This window comes from Amphiura filiformis, chromosome 18 (assembly GCF_039555335.1).
Source record: "Amphiura filiformis chromosome 18, Afil_fr2py, whole genome shotgun sequence".
NCBI lineage: Eukaryota > Metazoa > Echinodermata > Ophiuroidea > Amphilepidida > Amphiuridae > Amphiura > Amphiura filiformis.
This window is the reverse complement of record NC_092645.1, coordinates 45789375-45808854: the sequence shown is the minus strand read 5'-3', so window position 1 is coordinate 45808854 and position 19480 is coordinate 45789375. Positions and strand designations below refer to the sequence as shown.

The 19480-nt window shown below is 36.6% G+C and overlaps 1 protein-coding gene across 1 annotated transcript in view; it reads right to left on the bottom strand.

The window, feature by feature from the left end:
- The window catches only part of LOC140138721 (sialidase-3-like), a 35731-nt gene that overhangs the window by 6213 nt on the left and 10038 nt on the right, over window positions 1–19480 (bottom strand). Inside the window, exons 2-9 of the mRNA XM_072160475.1 lie at window positions 17437–17767; window positions 15022–15073; window positions 11311–11481; window positions 9742–9877; window positions 7404–7494; window positions 5379–5465; window positions 4346–4479; window positions 2229–2477 (exon numbers count right to left, since the gene is read on the bottom strand). Coding sequence (XP_072016576.1) covers window positions 2229–2477; window positions 4346–4479; window positions 5379–5465; window positions 7404–7494; window positions 9742–9877; window positions 11311–11481; window positions 15022–15073; window positions 17437–17677 — 1161 coding nt within the window. The 5' untranslated portion in view covers window positions 17678–17767. The remainder of the gene's footprint in view (window positions 1–2228; window positions 2478–4345; window positions 4480–5378; window positions 5466–7403; window positions 7495–9741; window positions 9878–11310; window positions 11482–15021; window positions 15074–17436; window positions 17768–19480) is intronic.

Below are 19480 nucleotides of genomic sequence, written 5' to 3'. Positions count from 1 at the left end.
GCCGATTTAAGACCTCATTTAGTTTTTAGATCACTGTTTCTGCATAAATTCCCAAGTTCAACAAATGAGGTCTTAAATCAGAGTTTAAGGGTACATGTAATGGTTGCTGGTTTTAATTTTGACTATTTTGTCTTGTTGAGGATGTACCTTAATTATCATGCGGTCTGTATACCGAGCAGCGCGTGGGAATTTTTTGATATCATCAGAACATTCCTCGTATTCAAAATGCAATTCGACATGTCTGATGTGCTTTCAGCAGTGAACAAAAAATTCAGTAAAACAAAAAAAATTCTTTAAAAAGACAAAGTTCACAGAACAGGTGTATAGTACTTTGAGTAGACTATGCCATAGTCGAATTTTATTAAAAATATGTTATTATTAGTCATGATGAACCCATTTCGTTGAACTCAAAATTATACTGATGTTTATTAAAATTAAAGTATTCAATAGTAAAATGGTCATAAACAATTAAGAATATCAGATGATTAGTGACAATAAAAGTAATTGAATGCAACATTATCTTGCATAATTATAATGGCTCACTTTAATACTGAACAATTCTGATTTTGGAATCTACCAGTTTATTGATAGCGAACCACGAAAATCCGATTAGGACTTTGAATTTTAAGCAGAACTTTGCCCCGGGACTTTGCTCTCTAAAAACACACTGCCAAGCATACTTGTTTATCAGTCCATTAACCACAAGTACTAAGCATGGTATAGTACAAGACGCGCTAGATGTTTGATGAGAGATTAACTTTCGCGTCAACACAAAAGCGCCGCAAATACCACAGATAGTTGTGTACGGTGTAGTTAATGGTAATGGCGCGGGCCCGGAAGATTTAAACCATAGCGAGATATGGGCGACCATTCACAAGGCAGATCCATTTAAAGATGCATTACATCATGGCCAATTTTAGTTAGGCCAGAAATTAGCCTAACTCTCCATAGAGTCCCGTGTTAAAAATCTTAACCGCAAGGCAAAGTCAGTAGTCCACTTGGGAAGCTAACCAACAGAGGGAGTGAGGTGACTGAAAAGATCAGATACAGATGTGAAAATCTATCAGTTGCACACAAATCAATATAAATCAGAGTTTTATGCTTAAATGTAATAGCCAGAGTATGCAAAATGGGCAAGTGGACTACGGAGAAATCTATACTTTGAGCTACTTTGGTCTAACTTTTCAAAATTCATATACTACCCTACTCTGCACTGATTTGACAATAAATAAGTGATTTGAGGTATAAATGATACTTGCATCTTGACTCTGGAAAATAATTTTCAGAAAAACTCATTTTGCATTTAAGTTTTTAAGGTACCTGCAGGAAACAAATTTGGCTATTATAAGCTATTATACGAAGAAAATTACATGAACATGTCTATTGTATCAGCCCATCATGCATCAGATGCTATTTCCCGTTGGATTCTCATTCCTTTTTAAAAGAAATTTTATTTGGAAGTAAATCGCCTAATGTGTTTCAGGAACACTGCATGTCAATTTATTTTGTTGAATAGTTTTCTATACAGATGCTAGACCTGATGATCTCTAAAGTAAACAAATTACACTACGTTGTGGTCTTGCTAGATTTTGTCACAGATATTTGTCTCATATCCCAGCTTAATGAACACCAATTTAATTAGTTTGTAAAAGATAATATACATTGGATATGTTTATACACACATTGCTTGGTTATTACAAAAGTCAATAAACATTCAATTAACTATAGAGAATGGACTTAATTTTGTGTAGTGTAGTTATTTTCTGAAGTAAATCGCCTATGAATAGGTTTCTATAGAGATATGCCTAATCACTAAGTAAATCAATTATAGCTAATTATACTGACCAATCAGTTATGTGTATTATCAGCATGTGATGACTGTAAGCCAATTGCAAACATGTTTAATAAAAAGGCTAAAAAATTCCTACACATGAGCAGTCTCACTCAGGATTAAATGTGCTATATAGTAATTGACATGGGTAGCAGGATTAGATAAAGGCACACAAACGAGGGTATGAGCTATTAGGAATTATTTCCTAGCCTCTTAACCACAGAGTTGGTGGGTTACAATAGCTATTCCAGACACAGGGTATGTAAGGGAAAACTGTGCATATGAGATGTGGGTGCAAGTGGTATTAACGTTCACTGGCGTGAACAAAATAAAACTGCAATAAAAATATCCTCCCAGTGCAGAGATACAAACAGCAAGTAAATATTATAATACACACCTGACATCCACCAACACCGGATGCTCTTGTTGCATTATCTTCCAATAAGAATGGCTCCTGCAGAGTGTTGGTATAATTACCCGCAAAGACCGGGTCATCGCGTCTTTTATATCCAGGTTCTATTAGTGACCACGCCAACTTAGGTGTACCGAAACTTGCGCCCTCGTCTTTACTGAATGCCAAAAGGCGAGGCTGATCTGGATGCAGTGTCCTTGCATTTATACAGAGTTCATTGTCAAGCTCTACTGCCTGTTTGAAGGGAAAAAGCATGTTCATTGTACGATCGAGGTATGACATACACATATACCTAAGGCTAAGGCTAAATGGAAGTTCACGGAAAGGAACAGTGTGGATAGGGAACGCAAACTTATGCTTCTACGCTACTCACACGGTTGTTTGATGTATATAAAATTGGCTTCATTATTAACTAAATACAAACTATAGATGGCGCTATTTATCCTAAATCATATTTCTTTATTTGCAAGGGGTAGGTGATTAATACTGCTATTAAAACAGCTGGAATAGGTAAAACAAGCAACAAGGAAATGTTATAAACATATTTTATGAAACAATAAATGGAATTACTTGTATTAAAAGCTTGAAAGAATAATTTCCAGTTATTAAATAGCGCCACCAATTTTGTCATTAATAGATACATTTTATATCCGAAAAAGGTTTTAAAAATGATATAAAAGTTAATAATTTTGTAACAAATGGGAAATTAAAGTTGAGAATGACTCAAAAGCATTTGTATACATTAGCATGATATCACATTAAGCTGTTTAAGCCTAAAATTTGGTTGTGCATGATGTTTTGTTTGAAAAACTAATAAATGATCCCATCAAACAACCGTGCTCAAGTAACAAGTTTGGTACACTCACCGGAGTGCTTGCGATGTAAGCGCTCTGGTGAGTGTACCACATTAGAGTAGCGTAGAAGTATAAGTTTGCTTTCTTAATTGTTATGTTTACCGCTACGTATGAACATAAGAAGATAAATATCATTATAGAGAACAGCAAGCACATCATCATTTTTGGACCAATTAAAAAGAAAATCATGCAAATACATGTATGCAAAAACTTTTTGGGTGGTATTCAAATCACTTTTTGTCATGTAAGTACCGCCCAGACCAGTGTCAGGACCAAATTTTGAAGACATAAAACCGGGTCTCCAGAACTAAAATGGGGGTAATTTTCAATGCCAGAAATAAGTGTTTGGAGCTCAATTAAGGCTAATTTTGGGTATTTTATTTTTTAAAAGAAAATTTAGCCAAAAGTCTTCACGATCTTCATGGGTGTCACATGTATGTCGGGAATGAAATGGAAAAAGAGCTTGGCGTCAGGTCTCCGGAATGTATAAGAAGTTTGAAGAAAGGGGTCTTATCACCTGTAGTGGAAAGTACAGACCACAAAGGAAAATATGTCAAAATTAATTTCAGCAGTCAATGCATGTACCCTTTAGCTCCGATTTAAGACCTCATTTGTTAAAATCAGACACAATGATCCAACATTCTCAGGAAACTGCATTCTTTGTGTATTCCTTGCAGAACGTGTTCAGGAAAAAGATGATTAGCGGCATGCTTTTTATTGATTAGAACAACAAAGTGCATCTTCCTTCCTGGGTTCCTTCCTTGGTTTTTAGATCACCGTTTCTTTAATTCTCAACTAACTTCAACAAATGAGGTCTTAAATCAGAGCTTAAGGGTACAGGTAATGGTTGCTGGTTTTAATTTTGACTATTTTGTCTTTGTTGAGGATTCACCTTAATTCTTTTGCGGTCTGTATACCGAGTAGCCCCCTGTGAATTAACAGTGAAATTTTGACACTGAAAACCATTTTCAACTTTACTCTAGTTATTTTTAGCGTAGCTATTGTCCAGAGATTATTTTTCATAACAATAGCATGGTCCAATGCATTTCAGCGTGGACCATTTCAGTGGGATTAATGAATGACCACTCATTTTCAGAAGATTTGCGGTTGATTTCTCAGTGTGATTAGACATAACAAAAGACGCCTTTTTGCAGTGCTATTCCAATGGTATTATCTATTGTAGTATTAAAATACTGTGCAGTTTCAGTGTGATTTTCAGTTTCCATATCACAACCTGTAATAACTTACCGTTGCTTCACCACTAAATATTGCAATGCCATTTGTATCTTCCCTATAGCCAAGGCTGCCTCCTGGATGCCATGTGTCACCGTGATCATCACTGTATATCACATTGGATTGAGGGAATGTTCCATTTTTAAATTCTGCAAGGTGTACATATTATGATAGGGAGAAATGGGTGTTGGCTCAATTAAAATGGAAAATGGCAGCACATTAATGAATTATCAACATGTTGAACAGGGAAAAAAGTAGGGAAGAATAATTATGTACATTCATGTAGTAGCTTTCTTGTTAGAAAATATCTCTTTAGGGCCCATACCTATGCACCAATGCACATCCTTCCCCAGCCAAGATGCGGCTTACTGCAGTCACAGTGATCCCATTGAATGAGGGATGGGCCCTTAATATTTTGTGCTCTATCATTTTGGTTTAAATCTGAGTACTAAGCCTGACTAAAACACAAAGTCTTCACCTGTAACATGTTCTATTAGCTAGACACACCCAACATGGGAAACAGATGAACCAAATCAGAGGGATGTCTACAGGGTATCAATAAAAGCAAAACTTCTGACCGGTACATGCAACGTACAAGGAAACCGGACAAAGTTCAACCAATTTAGCATTAAACCCATCATGCATGCTGTGTGGCAAAATTGCAGAAACTGTGTGGCGAAGCTGTAGTGCACCTTTTGTATTCCCATTGATCCATGTTGTTTTTGCAGATTAAGCACTGTGGCCTTGGAACTGGTAACCTTTGGCTATCGAACTTTACCTACTTCTAATGCCTATATTTGCTGTTTTGTCCCCCTCTCTGCATACCGTCTGATTCTACTTCTTAGGGACCGTTCACAAACACTTGTTAGGGGGGCCTGATGCAAAAAAAATTCATCGCGAAAATTTTTCGGGCCCTCCTTTTGAGATCTCAAAAATTTTAGCCCCCTTTGACATGAGAATTATGGGTCAACCCCATAGAAAAGCATATAAACTCAATTTGATGTTTTTGCTCTCCCCCCTCTACACACCCTCTGATTCTGCTGCATACCTATTTGATCTGAGTCAGTCACTTTTGACCAAAATCTACCGGGCACTATGAGTCTGCCTGATTTCATCTGAATGGCATGCCCAGGAGCTACAAAGAAGAAGAAAAACAACTTGGTGAGTAATAGTGTGAACACTTTACAGATTGTCACTGACCACTACAATCTTTCCATAAACCAAACAACTCAGGGACTAATTCATAACATCATGAATATCCTTTGTAATCCAATGTGATCCAATGAAATTTTATTATTTGTAAAATCGCGATCGCATTTGGAGGCCAATCTTATCTCACAATTGACTGCAAATTACGTAATTGTTCTAAACTCAAAAACAAATAACCGTATCGTTTCTTAACGCACAAACAATCACGCGCAATCACCACCGCGTACTTGTTGATTGCGTAATAAATGCGAATTAAAACACTGAACGGAAGATACATTTTCAATAGTCTTTTGAGCAAAAAATTTTGTTATTTCATGCAACAAATGTGTAAATGGCAAATTAGGGTTGTATTGATGGAGTGATAGAGCGATGTCCTTGGCTTGTTGAGTTGGATTGCTTCATGATTCAATAAAGCTATACTATACCTGGAGCATAAAGTGATGGCCTTGGCTTGATGAGTTGTATTGCTTCATGATTCAATAAAGCTATACTATACCTGGAGCATAAAGTGATGACCTTGGCTTGATGAGTTGTATTGCTTTATGATTCAATAAAGCTATACTGTACCTGGAGCATAGAGTGATGGCCTTGGCTTGATGAGTTGTATTGTTTTATGATTCAATAAAGCTATACTGTACCTGGAGCATAAAGTGATGGCCTTGGCTTGATGTGTTGTATTGCTTCATGATTCAATAAAGCTATACTGTACCTGGAGCATAGAGTGATAGCCTTGGCTTGATGAGCTGTATAGCTTCATGATTCAATAAAGCTATACTGTACCTGGAGCATAAAGTGATGGACTTGGCTTGATGAGTTGTATTGCTTCATGATTCAATAAAGCTATACTGTACCTGGAGCATAAAGTGACGGTCTTGTATTGCTCAATGATTCAATAAAGATATACTGTACCTGGAGCATAGAACGTTGGCCTTGGCTCGATGAGTTGCATTGCTTCTAGACTATACCATAGTCGAATTTTGATAAATAAAAATATGTTATTTAATAATCATGATGAACACATTTTGTTGAACTCGATATTATACTGATGTTTTTACAATTAAAGTTTTCAATACTAGTAAATGGTCATAAAAAGTTTATATTATTAGTGAGAGTAAAAGTAAAGTATATGTATGCTTATATATATCTGCAGACAGATGTTAATGCTATATACATTCACATCCATAGACAACCGTGTTAAGCATGTTAACCCGGGTGTTAACCGCAATCCAAAGTAAGTAGTCCACTTACATGTAGGACGCTAACAAACAGAGGGAGTACGGTGACTGAAAAGATCAGATATGAAATCTATAAATTGGACACATATTTAATACAAATCTGAGTTTTATGCTTAAAGGCATACATTGGAATAACAGATGTGGAAATAGGAGTATGAACTGACCAGTAGATACAAGTTGTAGTCCTACTGTATATGGCATATTGGAAGGCCTAGGGGAAAGTTAGCCCATATTTGCAAGACTAACCTTGCCTTCAAGGTGAAATAAACCTACTCATTTTACCCTCTGGCCATGGGCTGGCCTGGTATCAGATCTTACCCAGGGAAAGATGACATTCCAATGTATGCCTTTAAATGTAAATAGCCAGAGTGGGGCAAGTGGACTACGGAGAAGTCTATATTGCTTCATGATTCAATAAGGATTTACTGTACCTGGAGGATAGTATCCTTGGCTTGATGAGTTGTACTGCTTCATGATTCAATAAAGCTATACTGTACCTGGAGCATAAAGTGATGGCCTTGGCTTGATGAGTTGTATTGCTTTATGATTAAATACTGCTATACTGTACCTGGAGCATAGAGTGATGGCCTTGGCTTTGATGAGTTGTATTCAATAAAGCTATACTGTACCTGGACCATATAGGTATGCCCTTGGCCTGATGAGTTCTATTGCATAATTCAAATCCTGTGGTTCTGTCCAAGTTAAACCTAAATCAAAACTCTTTAATAAAGAGTAACAGAAATACATACTAAAATCATTTATCATGTTTATGGGCTAACAGAGTGCATTCTTTGTAGATTTAGAGAGAATATAATCACAGAAAAGATATCCGCGGATTCGAACTTTTCATCCAAATTATTAATTTCACATCGTCATGGATTGTATCTTCTGTAATTATTACCTTATATATAATAGGCTATCATTTACTTAATTCTAATGTTATGAAGTTTTTCGATGTCTATTTTCTTGTGTATTTTCTTGTTTTTTTACTCCATATTTTTACCTTTATCTCAGTTTCAAATTTGCCGCCATGGACCAGATTGTGTCACAAATACAAGTTTGTACCTTTGTCTTTCAAAATAAATGTGTAATAGCGAGGTTGCATACTTGATGACGTAATTACATTAGCATAAACACAGTAACCTATGGACACTGCATAATTTATGGTGAAAAGTAGTGAAGAAAATAGCGAGCAAAATTGAGGTGTAGTTATATAATTCCAAATATCTCGAGAATAAAATTATGGAATCTGGCACCGTTTTCCAATTTTGTAAACTGATAACATTGGGGTAATGCTATACTCTTTTGGACCTATACCATTTTTATTAAAGATCAGGGATCATGTTGAATATCTCCATTTTTGAGTAGGCTTTGTCAGCCATTGGTCCTTCACGTAATAAGAGATAGCAAGATTCATCAACGACAAAATTTAACCAATGGTACCTGATTCGATTGGGTAACTACTTATTATTAAAAATGGATCTTTCGGTGGGGAAATCACAACCATTTCTCTATTAATGAACCATTTGTTTTCAAAATGTCATGTTTTTGTAATCAAAGTAGCACACCATAGAGAGGCTCTAGATTGAATACGAATTGTGAATTTCAAAAGGTTCGTTTAATTTTATCATGAGACTCAGTATAGTAAATCACTAACACTGTTACTGTCCCGCAATATTGCGTTGAGTCATATTTTTAGCGCTTGATGACATTTTCCTTTTTTCATAGATTTTTGGCACTTTTAATCATATATACCAGCAATGCATGCGCATATTTATATTTTTATTGTAACAATTTCTATTGTCCTGAATATGACCTCTTACACCATACCAATAATCATTATTTGTTTTTGTTTCATTTTGGAGATAATTTTGATTATTGTGTTTACCTTGAGTGCTCGTCCCTCATGATTTTCACACCATTTTTGGTTGTCGTTAAGGCCTATTTTGATGCATTTCAAAGACGAGCCCTTTCTTCATCTGTTAATGGATACATTTCCTCTCTCACAATTATCAAGTGAATATATTAAGATTACCTCAGACCAAAAATAGGGCTTGTAAACTGTTTTGGTATTTACTTCTGCTTCTTTTTATAACACGTTCCTTAACTACAATTCAAATTTCCCATTTATTTTCAAATAATGTTGCAATTGTCAGTGCATATATAGCAGTGACTTTATGCAAATGAGGTTATGTAATTCAAGGTACTCTAATAGAAACTGTCGTGTGTTTTGAAAGACAAAGGAACAAACTTGTATTTATGATAAGTAAAAGTCATGATTGAGCGGAGATATATAGTATATAGTTGCGAGGACTTATTGACCAACCGTATAAGCTGCTTACATCAAGGATACACCGGATTCTAGCATATTCATTAGAGTACATTGTTCTACATGTATTGCCCTTGTCTAACAACTAATTGTGTAGTTTTGTGCCTTTGCATTTACATGACATACGGTGATAATTATAGAGAAGCAATTTTGATTTGTACGCTTCACAAAACGATCCGCCCTCAGTAACACGATTACATTGAGATATTCCATTTGAAAGCCATACACTCCATATGACCATAATCTTCCACACAGTGTGAATTTCAAATGGGATTACCTGAATGGGTTCCTCTATTTAAAATCTACACCCCCTGTGTAGGAGATCAATGTCATGTCATATACCGTGTCTACTATATATTGGAACCGGATTCATCATTCTATGCATCCAAATATGGTAAAAATTATGAGATACATCTACCAAACTGGCTTACCTTTATAGCCATCAGCTTGGTAGTGAATGTTTTATCGCTAAGCTCATCCCATAAACTAACATGGGACGGATGTACATTTCCCGGGTACATTATAAACCAGTAGGATCATGTCCACTACCATGTATATTATTGGAACTGGACTAATATGTAACTAATATGTAATAATAATTACTGTTTATATGAGATACATCTACCAAAGTGGCTTACCTTTATAACCTTAAGCCCGGCAGTGACTGTTTCATCGGCTAGTTCATCCCATATTTCAACATTAGATCTATGTGTGTTATAAAGCAATAAGATCATGTCCATTTCTGTGTCTACAATTGGAACTGGATCCATACATCTGTGTTAAATAAAAGTAATATGCAAATGTAATCGACCCATGCATGTTGCACTGAATAGCAAATCAGTATAGGGAAGAAATGCATTGTGGGAAGTGTAAGAATAGAATGACTTGTGCTTCGCTTTTTGGGTGTTATTTTTGATCAAATGTCTTATATATTCTCATGTTTCTAACATTCGGCTATATTCCAGTTGAAATCCATACACCCTCTATAATAGAAGTCACAACTTTAATATTTCACACAGGGAGTATGTATTTAATATGGGGTTATCGTGGGTGATTCCATTTGAATTAACATACACCCCCTGATAGAGACTAAGGTCATGGCTTTCATACAGGGTGTACAGATTTCAATTGGAATAGCGGAATAGCGCATCGACAAATTGACTCTCAACTTCTCTTAAATATTATTATTAAGATATCTTTTGTTTCCACCAAGATGCATATTGTTTGCCTGCAAACAGGGGATAAGGGGTGCATTACCTCGGGCCGTCCGAGGTCCAAGGGGGCCCGTAAAAAGTAAAGCAAACACACTTTACTATGGGCCTGTAAAAGCAAAGAAAAGAGATCTCAGGGGACCGTAAAAAGCAAAGCAAAGATACCTTGTAGTTAAGGCATGTTCTCTTTGCTTTATAAAAAGCACAGAAGACCACCCACAGTGTTGAGGTCACCTTTCCATACTTCCTGTCTAGTCTACAAGCAGTAATGGATGCTACCAGTGCTAGCATCCACGAATTAATAAATTCGGTATTATAGACTGTTTTTGGAATTCATTTCTGGATAATATCAAAAAAACATTCACCTCCTGAAAATTATAGCATACATGTCACTCTACTTAAAAATTTAATTTTACATCAACTCAGGGAAAACTTGCAAACTTACTTGCAAAACCACATTAATTCAGCTTTGCAAAGCTGTCATATTGACTGTTTGGGTTGGAGCAAAGGTTAATTACATGCATCTGTCTGGAGTATCAACTACTACCCTTAAATTAGTATTCTTTCCATAAAATGTTAGCCTTTACTGTCAGGTACAGAGTCGAACAACTGAGATAAAACAAAGAATATTGGAATTTATCCAATGGGTGTCACTCCGTCGGTCGTGCTATGGTCCGATCCTTTGATGTGTGTATGACCGTTCCACACGCCATGTACGTACTGTGTTATGAACATCACGACGGTTCATGTATTTTATTCAAAATCTCGGATTTTGACAAAACTACAGCACCTAAAGTCTTGATTTTTGCAGGGTAGGTTAGTTTACTAAAGTACATTATAATCGTGTAAAACAAAATTTTGAAAAATATTGAGGGCTCCTCCGCAAGAAATGTTACAATATGGCTTTAACCATTTGTGTATCAGGCAGCTAATGTTGTTAGCTTCTGTGTGCTCAAGGCTGTCAATATATAAATTCCAATCCTTTATTTTCTTTACCTGTACCCGGTCTGACTTGCTACAATTTGCACTGGCCCCCACGCAACTTTCCAGTCTTTTGTTTTTCCACGTCGTAAGATAATATCCATTGCCCCAATGTCTTCAAAGGTTTCTTTACGGCCTTCAGCAAAGGCAAAGAACATGTCATGATGGTGGACAAGAGCAGGTATTCTGAAAAAAAAGGAAAGAAAAAAGAATGTTGATAGTGTAGGCAAGCCCTGGAAAATTCTATACTAGAGCAAATAAAAGTGTGTGGACAGCAAAATGTGTACTTTGTGTTATAACGCAGAGCTAGTAGCGCATTTGAAGCAGAAACTTGCTGCAGTCACACATGATGCTACATACGGGGGCTTCATTAAATTCATCGTAATGCTATAAAGAATATCTAAATAGACCTCAAGAATAATTAATCACAGAAACATGCTGATATCACCATAGGATAAGTGAAATAAGGCGTATCGGCAACAAGATTAGGCTAATGAAATGAAATGATTAGTTTCTCGTCACATTTTTTCAGTGAAATATGAGGTCATGATTTCATTATTCATTATTTTGGAAAATTTCATTATTGTCGAAACTTTCATTTGCATGGCTGTTACCTATATTGTTGATGAAAGACCATCTCAAAACATGTATTAATGCTTAGATCATCATTCAGACATTTTGCAACAGATTGAGAAAAGATTTGAATTTGTTTTTTATTAAAATGTGTACTGTCAGATGTGTTGCGACAAAGATATAGGACCAAATTTCCCTGAGAACCAGCTCTTTTCCAGTAACTATGAATATCAGAAACAGTATAAAAATTATTGCACAGATAAAGTATGCCCATATTATAGATATGCCCTAAAAACTTGATTTTGCATCGGGTTATAGCTAGGCCCTAAAAACTTTATTTTGCATAGGATTTTCCCCGTTGAAAAGACAAAACTGATGTTTAAGATAGCAATTATTTCATCAATAACGTTTTGAGTCATTTTTATCCATAAAACGACACAGGATAGGATAGATAATTACTTTGACTTCAATGGGCCATGCGGGGAGGTGATATATACAGCGATCATCAACTAGTTCGTACCAAACTCAAGATTAAGTTGAAAAGAAAGCAACAACCAAAAGTAACAAGAAGGAAATTTGATACAACCAAACTCCAACAAACTACCATCAGATCAAAATTCAAAATTGAACTTAAAAATAGATTTGATGTACTCCAAGATTATGAGGATGTAGAAGAGAGTGTAGAGAAGAAGTGGCAACATTTTGAGAATGCTTACAAAGAAACTGCACAGAAGGTTCTCGGGTACAAAAAGAAGGGCCAGAAACCATGGATCAGCAAGGAATCATGGGATTTAGTAGAGGAGAGGATAAAGCTGAAGAGTGACATTGAACAGACAAAGTCAAGCAGAATCAAACAGAACTTAAAAGTTGAATACCGGAGCAAAGACAAGGAAGTCAAGAAAAGTATGAGAAGGGACAAGCGGGAATGGGCTGATGATCTCGCAGCTCGGGCAGAACAAGCAGCAGGAAATGGGCGAATGAAGGAATTGTATGACATTACAAAGACTTTAAGCAATGATAAAAGCAGAACAAGCAACGCTGTAAAGGACAAATCTGGGAACATATTAACAGAACAATCAGCAAGGAGAACAAGATGGCGAGAACATTTTGAAGAAGTTTTAAATAGACCACTACCAACCAACCCAGTATCAGAGGAGTTAAACGAACATGAAACGGTAATCGAGGACATAAGTGATCAACACATCTCAAAAGCAGAAATTAGAGCAGCAATTAGAAAGATGAAAAACGGAAAATCAGGTGGCAAAGATGAAATTACGGCTGAATTGTTGAAAGTAGACATAGACACAACTGTAGACTGGCTCGCAGGCCTTTTTAACACAATCTGGGATAAAGAAGAAGTACCCAAAACATGGAAGCAGGGGCTCATAGTCAAGTTACCGAAGAAAGGGGATCTCACAGAATGTGGAAATTGGCGAGGCATTACGTTGACTTCTGTCCCAAGTAAAGTATTTGGAAGAGTACTTATTGATAGAATTAGAGATGGAGTAGACAACAAGTTGAGAGATGAACAGGCTGGATTTAGAAGTGGAAAAAGTACAGTGGAGCAGATTTTTGTTTTGCGGAATATTATTGAGCAAGTCGTAGAGTGGCAGTCAACCTTATACATTACGTTTGTGGACTTTGAAAAAGCGTTTAACTCCGTACACCGAGAAAGCCTGTGGAAAATTATGGCTAGCTATGGAATTCCATCAAAGATAATAAGAATGGTCCAGATCTTGTATGAAGATAGCGAGTGCGCAGTATTAGATGAAGGGGAGGAGTCAGAATGGTTTAAGGTGAAAACCGGTGTGAAGCAAGGAGATGTAATGTCTGGCTTTATTTTCTTGATTGTGGTTGATTGGATTATGAAACATGCAACAGAGGGAAATAACACAGGAATCAGATGGAAATTTATGACAAAATTAGAGGATTTGGACTTTGCGGATGATATAGCTCTTCTATCATCTACCATTCAACACATGCAGGATAAGGCAACAAAGCTATGTGAATTTGCAGCAAGAACTGGTTTAAAAATTAATACCAAGAAAACTGAAGTGCTTAGAATAAACAGCAAATCCAACACCAGGATAGTCTTAGCAGGCCAGCAACTAAACGAGGTAGAAAAGTATACATACCTAGGTGCAAATGTCAGCAACCAAGGTGGAGGGGAGAAGACATGAGGAACAGAATTTGCAAGGCAATGGGATCATTCATGAAGCTCAAACAAATCTGGAATGCAAGCAAACTCACTTTAGGAACCAAACTGAAGCTGTTCAAATCTCTGGTAATGTCAGTATTATTATATGGCTGTGAAACCTGGAAGATCAATGATAGTGATAACAGGAAGTTGGACACTTTTCAATTCAAATGTCTCAGGAGAATACTGAAAATTAGATGGCCATATGTCATTTCAAACAATGACTTACTAAAGAAAACCAAAATGAACAGGACAAGTGAAGAAGTAAAAAGAAGGAGGTGGAAATGGATTGGCCATGTGCTAAGGATGGAAGATAATAGCCACTGCATGACAGCACTTTCCTGGGCTCCAGAAGGCAGAAGGAAAGTTGGTCGCCCTAAGACAACATGGAGGCGGACAGTGGAAAAAGAAAGGAAGAAATTAGGGTGGAGGTCATGGAGCGAAGCCAAGCCAGTAGCTAGAGAAAGGGACAGCTGGAGGAGGAGACTTGCAGCCTTATGGGCCACAGGGCCCGAAGAGGATAGGTAAGGTAAGGTAACGTTCCATATGATGAAGATTTTGATTCTACAACATTAGATCTGTTATCAACATGTGTCAATGGACTCACAAGCATCCAAACATATCATGCTGAGCTCAGTGGTCTCAGTGGTCAAGGATACTGTACATGACTGGGTGCCTGTAATCTGGTAATTGACTTGACTTGAGTTGCTTTTAGTCGTTTAAATATTAATGGTCTGTGTGCTAGCCATATAGGCTTCAACATAAAAGTTTGCGATATGTGAATGCATTTTTCATGTTGATTCTAAATATGGTCATGACAGTTTACATTTCGGAAAACTTTTAAATTTTTAAAACAAAATTTGAAACTTGTCGTCTACAGTTGACACCCGTGTAAAGAGATTTAATAGACATGATAGAGTCTATGATTGTGATTATTTTAACTTTCACTTCCTTACCTTGATGTATTGTAGAGTGTGGTGTTGACATTCATATCTTGATAAAATACTACTACAATAGAAAGAATACACAGTGCAATGAATGAAATATGACCTGACAGAATGTTGTATTTGCATTAAAAACACACACATTTCTTTTATCTATAATTTATTGTATTAAACACAGAATTGAAAAATAGAATATTGCATGACCTGATCGACAACCTCATCACCCTCTTTACATCCTTAAAACTGAGATTTTGATATCATCAGAAAGATTATATTTTCTCATTACCCAAATAACATCCAATGCCCCCATTTGATGGTATCAACAAATGGTATTAAGAGTATACGAGGTACATGTATTATTGGTCAAAGCATTTTCATCATCTGAATTGAAAAATAACACTTTTGCAAAAGTTCATTCTACAAATCATATACTTTGAAAACTTGGTTAATTTATTGTTGTTAATGTTAATGAGTAATGTACGTTTTACATAAGTGTTGTTGTTTCAGCCCTCTTTACAACATAACTCAAGAACCACAAGACCTACAAAAGTATATCTGTGATATTTGAATTCTTCTACACGCTCGCTATGAAATGAGCAATGCAATTTTGCTAAAGCTCACTACCATTCGCAAGATGCTGTGAACTACTTTTTTTGCTGCTTCGACCAACAATACATCGTATACCCTTAAGGTTTGACACTATTTTAAAGTGTTGCGATTTGGAATTTCACAGCATCTTGCGAATAGTCAGCTTTAGCAAAAATCTCATTGCTCATTTCATAGCGAGTGTGTAGAAGAATTCAATTATCACAGATATACTTTTGTAGGTCCTGTGGTTCTTGAGTTATGTTGTAGGAGGGCTGAAACACCTGCAACACTTACATAAACGTACATATCTCATTAACAACGATAAATCAAGCAAGGTTTGAAAGTATATGGTTTGTAGAATGAACTTTTGCAAAACATCAAAGAGTTATTTTTCAATAATATATTGATTTACATAATGAAAATCGATATTTTTTTTCTGTTTCGACCAACAGTTCCTTGTCTACCCTTAAGTGGAGTACCACCACTGGAGGTATTATTTGATAGGACATTGTTACATTTTTGTTTCAAATTAGAGAATAAACGAAAGGAATTTTAATTTTGCCTATCCTCTACCGTGTGATAGACGACAGGCAGGTCCAATATTTTGAGTAGTGGATGCCGGCGCAGCCGGTATCCACTACGATAAAAATATTGGACATGCCTGTCGTCTATCATAGGTAGAGGATAGGCAAAATAAAAATTCCTATCGTTTATTCTCATTCTTAGTCAGTTAAATATTATTTTAATAACTGTAAACAAATAATTAAAGCAAAAACTAAGTTACCGTCATAAAACTCCCTCATTATAAAATGAACGAAACTTGTTTACAACTTCACGTATTCTGTTGCGCGTATTGCTAGCGCGTTCGCGTATTCCGCCCTAGTCTACGCATCCAGCGCGATACATACGCGCACCCCTACACGCATGTTACGCATTATCAAGACGCATGATGACGTGGGGTCGTCTACGGCCTGATAGACGGCACCCGAAATCATGCGATTGTCCAATCAGAAATGTGTCTACGAACTAGACCACTCCCACTGACTAAGAATATCCAATTGAATACATGAATATAAAAGCCACCAAAGTCCATGGGAAGTTATTTTGAGAGAAAAACCTGCGTATCATTTTAATTCCTTCAGTTAGATTTACCTGGTCAATATGGTAAGTTTGACGTGCACATGAGTGGATTAACCTGTATTAGGTATGACGATTGGCATTTCAGGGACTTCGTGGGGTTCATTTTAAATTTTGGACTTGGGTGGTTTTTTTAATCATATACAAAGACAACAATGTTAGAATGAGATTACCACTAGTAAGATAATACAAAATAAAGCGCACAGGTGTGTATAATGTTGATAAGCATTCTGCCATGTAATATAAACCACACACTTTCCTTTATTAAACCCTTTTTTTTCAAAAGTCACTCTCTAGCAATGAATGTGTTACAAGTGGACTTTATACATACTGGATTTTAATCAATGTGTTACAAGACTCAAATCATGGAATTGGGTGATTCTTTCATACATGCTATTTTTCACATGCTCAATAGACACAGAGGATGAATTTGAGTTGTTCTTTCATACATATGACAGGCCTATGTATAGCAACACTTTCCGATGATTAACTCAATTTGGCTTAAGTATGGACTTGGGTGGCTTTTGTATTCATATATTCAATTAACTGCTGGATCAATATAATTAAAGGGGGGGGGGTCTTATCGAAAGGTGGATCAATTTCATTGGGGGGTCTTTATGGAAAGGTGGAGAAATATAATTAGGGGGTCTTTATGGAAAGATGGGGTAACCTTCAGGAATAATATAATTCATTATTGCTTACCTTCTGCTTCTGTTTCTATAGGTGTTGCCGGTTTGTAACCTTCTGTTTCTACAGTGGTTGCCGGTTTGTAACCTTCTGTTTCTACAGTGGTTGCCGGTTTATAGCCCGTAGTCCCTACATCATCGCTGACTTTCCCTGATGGATCACCATATATCCAACTCTTTGGAGCCATCTTGCGTCTTACTGCCCATATCGATACCATCACTACACAGCTTAGAATGAGGAGTAGCAGTCTGCTCATGCTGATGATATGGGGCTGCTTCTAGTTTTACCTTCTTAGTTTATATAATCTTAGTGGGGTTCTTCTTGTTTTAACATACCAATTGTGATACTGCAGATTCAATGGGGAAAATATCAAGATTCAATGGAAAAATATCAACATCATCACTCGTTCATACAATACAAATAAAAGTTACATGATACACAAAGCAATCATGTCTTAAAGACAGATTCAAGGCGTCCCGCCCCATCAGGTACAAACTCGCCCCAATGCTACAAAGTGATCCCATGGCCCCATCAACATACTGGTCCCATCAGGCGGCGGATGACATGATCGAGCCGGCAACTCGTGAAACCGCCCGGCCGTATGGCATTTTCCATGTACTCGGTTAGTTTTGTGGGGTTCATTATCGAACCCCAACGGTTTTAGCTTGTGATTATATTATTTATCAACATAGGCCTATTTGTTTGTGATATTTCAAGCGTTTTAAAATTTCAAAATAATCCCATTCAATTACACGGTTGACGATGAAAATTTACTGAATTTAGGGACTGCACGTCGTACACCACCTGGGTCCCATCTTGCCCCAGTGCCCCCCAATTTTAATGGATGGTATTGAGTTTCTGCATACAGGGAGTCCCAGAAAAATTTACCGGGTGAATGAATTTGAACATAAGTCGATCGAGAAATTGACATCCGAATCAAAATATTTAAAAAACAGCTGGACGTACGGTAGCTATTACTATTACTTTTACTATACTGCTATAAAATGACTTCAACGAACGATGCAATCGACAGCACGTTATCCCATGTCATGGAAGTGGAATTCGCCAGGTTTCACTGTAGGGTGATTGAAACTTCTGGTGTCAATTTTACTTTATTTTGCAACTTTTGGACTTGACATAAATACTGTCTTGATGAGTGCGTGTTTCTGAATGCCGAATTATATGAGGATAGACCGACCGTACGTTTGTGTTACTACAATTATCTATATAGTATATATTGCCAAATATTTTTATAGTCCTATCCAAACCTTACGTACATGTATGCGTATACTGGGGCCAGTGTGTACTAGTCGTAGGATCAGTTTGTAGCTGGTCCCAGTTTGTATATTTGGGACCAGTTGTTATTGGGCCCAGTTTAAACGGTCCCAGTAGCTAGGGTGACTGGTTTCGTTTCCCATGGAAGCCATTATGTACGATTTCCTTCAAATTTTTTTTTTTTAATTCTTTACCCAAAAAGGCCGTATACCTGCGAACAGTATAGTTTAGGGGTCATTATTCGGTAAGGTGCATATTTGAAGGTTTGGAAATGGACATTTCAAAATGATTTTTCTGTTAATTTTTTTACAGATTAAGAAAGAGATATATCTCCAGTGTAGTAAAAAAGTGTTTGGCTCAATCTTTATATTAGCAACTTGACGTATTTTTTTTGGCTTTTTCTGCAGCTAATGTCATCTCCGTCACCATCGTCATCTCCATCACAATTACACTGAAGTTCAACTGATATCAAAAATGTGTCACACATTGAACATTTGTTTTTTACCTACAGAGGACGGGAGTATAGCCAAGATTATGCAACATATCATTACATTTCCATTTTGACAAGTTTTAAGGTCATAACAGGGCATTATCTGAGTGACGGAGATGATGTCAATGAATGGAAATGCTGCTGTATCATCTCAGATGATTCTCTCATAGTAAAATCATCTCTGAACGTCATATCCGTCACAAAATTATGACGGATATGACATGATGGTATATTACGAAATGGACAAACTTACGACCTTAGTGGCAAAACTATAGCATACACATGGTCAATAAA